This window comes from Cynara cardunculus (assembly GCF_001531365.2).
Source record: "Cynara cardunculus var. scolymus isolate 2C chromosome LG 5, CcrdV1, whole genome shotgun sequence".
Classification (NCBI taxonomy): domain Eukaryota; kingdom Viridiplantae; phylum Streptophyta; class Magnoliopsida; order Asterales; family Asteraceae; genus Cynara; species Cynara cardunculus.
The window spans coordinates 375,355-381,824 of NC_037532.1; the positions used below are offsets into that span (position 1 = coordinate 375,355).

Consider the following 6,470-nt stretch of genomic DNA (forward strand, 5'->3'; position numbering starts at 1 on the left):
TTTCTTTCTTGTGTGGTTTATAGTTTATGTCTTTTTCCATCCCATACTTAAAGCCAAGGTAGGAGTTGAGAACTCAAAAACGAAAACAACAATAAATTGTAAACCACATGTATAAAAACCGTAATTTCTAAGCCATAAAAACGAAAATGTACCGTTTTTAACAAATCATAACGATGAACAAACGTAATTTTATGGACCGTTTGTTAAACGTTTACCCGGTACGGTAACTGCTTAACTGTCACTTTATTTTATTGAATAAACATTATAAGAATTGAAAATCTTACCCGATAAATTAAATTGTTACATACGATATTGTTTTAATATATTAAAATCGTACCCGTAAAATTATGGATAAATGGTTACCTGTACTTTTTCAATATGGCAAGTCAACCATAGTTGACCCATGAGTCTCGACCGCCACTGCCACTGGTATCATTTCAAGTTATTCTAAAACAAAGTCCTTTTTTATATATCATYTTTGACACAAGAAAACCTCACAATTAAACAAGAATCGCTATTTGCTACAACTATACACACTCTTTCGTATTCACAATCACACGGGACGAAAATTTAAACCGGTTGAAAAAACCCCGCTCACGCAATGGAATTACGCCTTCGTTTTTGAAACAAAAAACGGCTTTCGGAACTCGGCCTGCTTCCGATCCCCCTAACATCTTTAAACTTGAACAACGTATTCAGTTTCCCCAATTTCTTCGTCAACGACCTAAACAACTTATTTGCGGGATGTGATTTTACGAGTTCTTGTTTCATCGAAACGTGATCTTTTTCTAGATCCGTAAGCCTCATTCTCATTCGGGTTACTTCTAATTTTAGTTCCCTATTTTCTCTCCTAACGGATGCGTAATTGTCCCTAGGAGAGATACACCCGCTTCCTGCACCGCTGCTAGAGCGTTGCGGGAACTGGGTGTTCAACGATCCGAAAAAGAGGTGATTGTGGCCTCCGTTCATTGCGTTTCGAAGCCTGATTTGCTCAAAATAGAGCACCTGAACCGCCATTTGGACCGGGAGACGTTCGTTTTGAGCCGCGTGGCTACACGCTTCTTGACTCAGTTTCTGGCAGTCGATTGTTTTGCAGAGCCGGTAACGCTCCGAGTCCTTTAGATTCGGGTGAACCTGTCATTTAACCGCAAATTGTATCATATCGTAAAGAAACCAGACGCATTGCTGCGTTGCATCTGAGTATCATAGTATAAGAAATTCAAATGCATTGTTGTGTGGAAACTGCACTATAAATGGTAGTTTCCACGACAACAATGCATCTGAGTATCATATCATAAAGAAACCAGACGCAGCATTGTTGTGTGGGAGTTGCACCAATAAATGGCAGCTTCCAAGCAACAGTGCATCCGAGTATCATTTCTTGATACCGTTTACGTAAAAACACATTGTTCACCTTCAGAAAGATGTCCACGGCTCGATATAATCCATCATTGACCAATCTAGCATGATCCGGGAGCAATTCCGCAAGTGCGATGAACTTTGATGACGGCAAATTGGAATCGATAGCGATTTCCGCAAGAAAACAGTCAAGTAGCTTCGAAACTTTCAGGATCGAGCTTTGTTTCGGGGACGAAGGTGTGTCGAAATCATACACCATTTCGCTTTCATCMCGCATCAGATTATCATCGTCGTCATCTTCATCCAAATTCAAGAAGATCGAGAAGATCCTGAATATCGAATCAGTGTCATACAACTGACTATGAGTGTTACCATTAGAATTTGCCGGGATGAGTATGTCTTCGAGTATCGCTTGGTCCAATTGCAGCCCGATTCGTCTCTCAAGATCCGACCTACAAGCGGTAGATATCGACGCCATAATCGAAGACTTCAATAAGCTCGAAAGAAACGCCATCGGAACGGTGCTTTTTCGAGATTGCGTCGGTAATAAACCAACAATCACTTCGACGATCACTCGGTGCTTCTTCTGCGATTCGAGATCGGAGAAACTCCCTTTTACGAGCTGTGGATCTCGTAGGAACAATCCCTGAAGAGAATTATGTGCGTAATTCATCAAGATTCTGGCGATCATATCCTGTTTTAAACCCTTCGTTTTCACCGCCGTCAASACCCGCTTGAAGAACTCGAGGCTCAAAACCGTCAATGATTTCCCCCACCAATTCTCCGATTCCGATTGCAAAACCGGTTTCGAAGGATAATTACTCTCTAATTTCGACAACCCACAAGTTAATTGCTCTTTACAAGCGTTGTTAGCGATGGCCGTAATGATCCTAGTCACCAAATTGATCTCTTCCGATACAGGAAGGAGGCTTTCGCAATGGTGAAGAACTGAGATCGAATTCGTTATGTTCTGAAGAACCGTTTCTTTCAAGAACGTTTCCGTTCGCATTTCAAGATTTTTATCGGAAAATTCATCAGTCATTTCTAGAAAATGTGAAGTGCATCGGAGCTTGGCGACGTTCGTTAGATTGATCTCGACGTTGACACCGTAGCAAAACTTTGCAGCGAGCTCGAACGCCTCCGATCCTCCGGGTACGTTGTGAAGATTTAGGCGTAAAACCTTCGAGTCTTTAGCTTCCATCAGCATCTTTCGTATTCTTCCACTCTTAGAAACTAGAGGAAACTGCGGAGAAATTGAATTTTAAGATCAAACAGATGACCTAAACCCTAAACCCTGAACTAGATCATGGTACAACCAGATGATCTAAATCACGATAAATGCGTACCTTATGAAGTGCAAAACTTGCGGCCCCTACATCGATCGTGAGATCGCTAGAAACATCGGAAATCGGCCTGTTATAAAAGAGATCCATCACTTTCTTCAATCTCTTATAATATATCAAAAGATTTCACAACAATTGGTGCTTCCAGTATCAATAGTTTCAGAGAAAAACATGTGAGAACGGCCATGAATGATGAAATATAAAACGGATATGAAGCAGGAAACATGAACAAAAGTGGGATTCGTACAAGGGTTTTAGAAAAGGGGCCACAAAGTTGAAAATTAGGGTTCATAATTGAAGAAATTGGGGGAGAAAAAGCATGTGTTCTTTTTGTTTTCTTCTATGACCTAACTCGAATAAATTTTCTGTCATTTTCAACCATCTGAGGGGCCTTTTTTTGATTGAAAATTTTCATGGGAAGTCGTCAAAATTTGATAATTGAGTGTTAATCTTAAAATCCATGGCCACACAAGTTTTRATGTGTCATAAATGCTTCAAATCRGAGCTTAAATCCATCGAGTTWTCGAGTGGAATTCTCGAATATCTAATATTTCATCACAGGTAAATCGATCAAAATAGCTAATCCATCAACCAAATTCAATTTTTAACCATTTTTCATAACCTCTTCTCAAAAACAGCCAAAGTTTACACAGAAATTTGATTTTTCTGCTTAAGGATTCAAATCAAATTTTCTACATAAACTTGAGCTAAAATGGAGCAATTCTTTGAAAATTTWACCCCATTTGAGCTAATCATGACCATGAACGCCATTGAAGACGAAAGTTGAGCTTTTATGGAAGAAATTAACCAGACAAAAAAACAAAACCTCAAATCGACAATGGTCGACCCCAGGTGGTGGAAATAATGCTGAATTACTTACCAATCGGTAACATGGCGGGCACTGGAACTGGGTCGAAACGATCGTTTTCCAGAGATGCTTGGCTTTAATTCACTCATAGTAACAACACCCATGAATGGTATATCTGTAATGGATTCCTTCAAGAAGACRGTTTTAGGGGTTTGATTTCTTCAAGTGAGTTGAGGCATGAATGCATGCAAGATTAAAGGGGAGCGATAATTATGCTTTAATCGAGTGGTTTTTCGATTTGATTAATATAAAGTCAAAAATGTAGAGACAACCMTGTTCTTTACTTTTCGGTGCCTTTTTCCCACCCCTACCCTGTGTTTTTCTTTTGAATTCATATGTTTGTGCTATGAAAATTCGTTGAGTTATCTGATACTTGATTAAATTAGTTTTTTTTTTTTTTATAAATTAGCCAACTGGCAAATTTGATAATTTTATTTAATGTTAGGATAAAATCCGTCTTCAAATAAATGTCTATATTCCTATTTCAGTTCTTCTTCTCAAATTAAGTGTCCATTTCTAAAAAATAGGTGCATCTTTTCTGGACAGTGGACATTGTTAATTATAGGGAGTAGATATGGAAAAAACAATTACTCTTTGGGTAAAACAATCATTTATTTCCTTAAAAATKTAGTAATTATATTTTTCTAAAACTGTATATTTCTTTCATTTTGAACACTTGTTTTATGATGATTGAATATAATTATGAATGGTTAGAACTTCCAATACAAAACGCTAACAAATATGTGTAATTCCAATGATTTACCGGTAATGCTTTGTGTTCCAACATTAATAATCACTAAAACTCAAATTTAAGTTTCGATATGTTACTGTGTTCTCTCGGTTTTTCAACAACAATACACAGCAGTAGCACAAAACCATGGTAAAACTTTCAGGCTTGTAATTGGAAAATTATGGAAAAAGATCTTTTAATTTTGTTGAGACTACGGGGYYGTTTATCAAACAYTTACCCAGTAAGTGCTTAYGGGTAAAATTTAAYAYTATTATTTACTTACTCGATAAGATTTTAGTCCAYCAAAACGAYATCGTGTGCAACAATTTACCCGGTAAGCGCTTACCGTGGTAAGAGTCGTTGCCCTCACTTACCGGGTAAGACTCATGGTCCTTGTCTCGYTATTACCGGGTAAGATTATTGGTACTTACCATCTTCACCCGGTGAGRTAATGYGACTTGGTAAGCSCTTACCCAGGTAAGTGTTTTGTAAACGACCCCTACACTAAGTAATTTAAAAACAAATATTGTAACCGTTAAATAAAAATTAATTTTTTAATAAGCTTAGAAATATAATGTAATTGGCAAACATAAGACTTAATCATTTCATAACTCCATAATTTAAAAGATCCGTRAGAACTTGTATCTTAAGGTTTTGTTTCACATTACATTTTTCCACTTTAAGTATCATATTTAATTTTTTATTAACATATATTTGTCTCATGATTTGTTCGTTTCATATGTATTCTGTTTATAATATTAAACTTTTTATATGTATTTTTTATTTCATAAACATATAAAAAAATTCATAATATGAATCGAATACACATTAAACATATATATATATATATATACTAATCATTAATTATTATTATTATATTAAATTTTAACCATAAAAAATTCATATGAAATAAGACATGGGGGTTTTCTAAAATCTTTTAATTTAAGAAGTTATAAAAAGATCCCCTTCGAGACGTAACCTAAATTCAATAATCATGGAAAAATATTAAAATGTATATATTTTATTAATTTATTTAAAATATACGATTTGGGTCAAAATTTTGACTTGCATGATTTCTGAAGAGATGCAGTGCTTTCGGGAGTCTGTAATCATGGCTATTGGCTAAGGTAAAATAGCATCCAGATAGGATGGATGGTTAAATCTATGAACTTGTACCCTTTTCATTACAACTTGTACATTCACTATATCATGTTAAAAAGCAAATCAACTAGGAATTTTTGCATTGATGGCTTGTACCTTTTGCAACAAAAGTTGTGCATGGAGTAAATTATGTGTAATTTTTCACCAATATGAGTTGGATTAAAATCCTACTTTGCTCTAATTTGGTTTTGTAATCATATATAATAAAAAATCTAAGTTAAAATGGAAATAGATCGATCATTTAAAGATATATTTCTATCGAAAACATTGGGTCGGAACTTACCGACAAGGAATTTCGATTTACAATCTTTTAAACTATATGATTTTAGAAAATTTAGACAGTTTACAGATCGCTACAGTTTGTTTAAACCTATGATTTCTTAAACTTTTGATTTCGTTTAACTTACCTATAGTTACGTTTTTTTTAATCGAAACTCGGTAATTCGTACRCTGATTTTCATGTGTTGTTTGATATATGAAACAACACATGTAAAAAGTTCACTATTTCTATTGTGTTGTTTCATAGATGAAACTTTCATGGTGGTTTTAGTTCATACACAAAACAATTTTGAATGTTTCACATATGAAAAATATTGTTTAAACATTACATTTTCATGCATGTTGTTAGGCTATGTTTGGCAAACCAACTGATAAAGCTAGTTGGTAGCAGAGAAGTTACTGATAACTAGCAGATGACTGTTAAGCTAGTTGATAAACAAATTATGTATGACAACAAACAACTTATAAAGGTGTAAAAAGATCAAAAGGGGCAACTTGAAAAATTAACCAATTACAATGTTTCATAAAACAAATSTCTAAAAATATAGTACAATAGTTAATACCAAAAAAATGATAAAAATAAATGATCTAATATGTTACTAAGAAAATTTCAAATTGATTATTATAAAATTTGGATAAGCTCCTAAAACATTATTCCAAGTAACAACATCAAACTAAAATAAAAGAAATTGAGTACTTGCACGCATTATATAGTTGAAAACAAACAGAC

At 34.8% G+C, this 6,470-nt stretch overlaps 1 protein-coding gene across 1 annotated transcript; it reads right to left on the minus strand.

Annotated features, from left to right (window-relative positions):
* Positions 1-457: 457 nt before the first annotated feature.
* Positions 458-3,006, minus strand: LOC112513256 (BTB/POZ domain-containing protein At1g03010-like). Its single transcript, XM_025119467.1, has 3 exons — positions 2,706-3,006; positions 1,415-2,602; positions 458-1,134 (listed from the first exon to the last, which is right to left on the minus strand). Exons 1-3 carry the CDS (start codon positions 2,790-2,792, stop codon positions 595-597), a joined length of 1,815 nt encoding a protein of 604 aa, XP_024975235.1. The 5' UTR covers positions 2,793-3,006; the 3' UTR covers positions 458-594.
* Between the last annotated feature and the right edge of the window lie 3,464 nt (positions 3,007-6,470).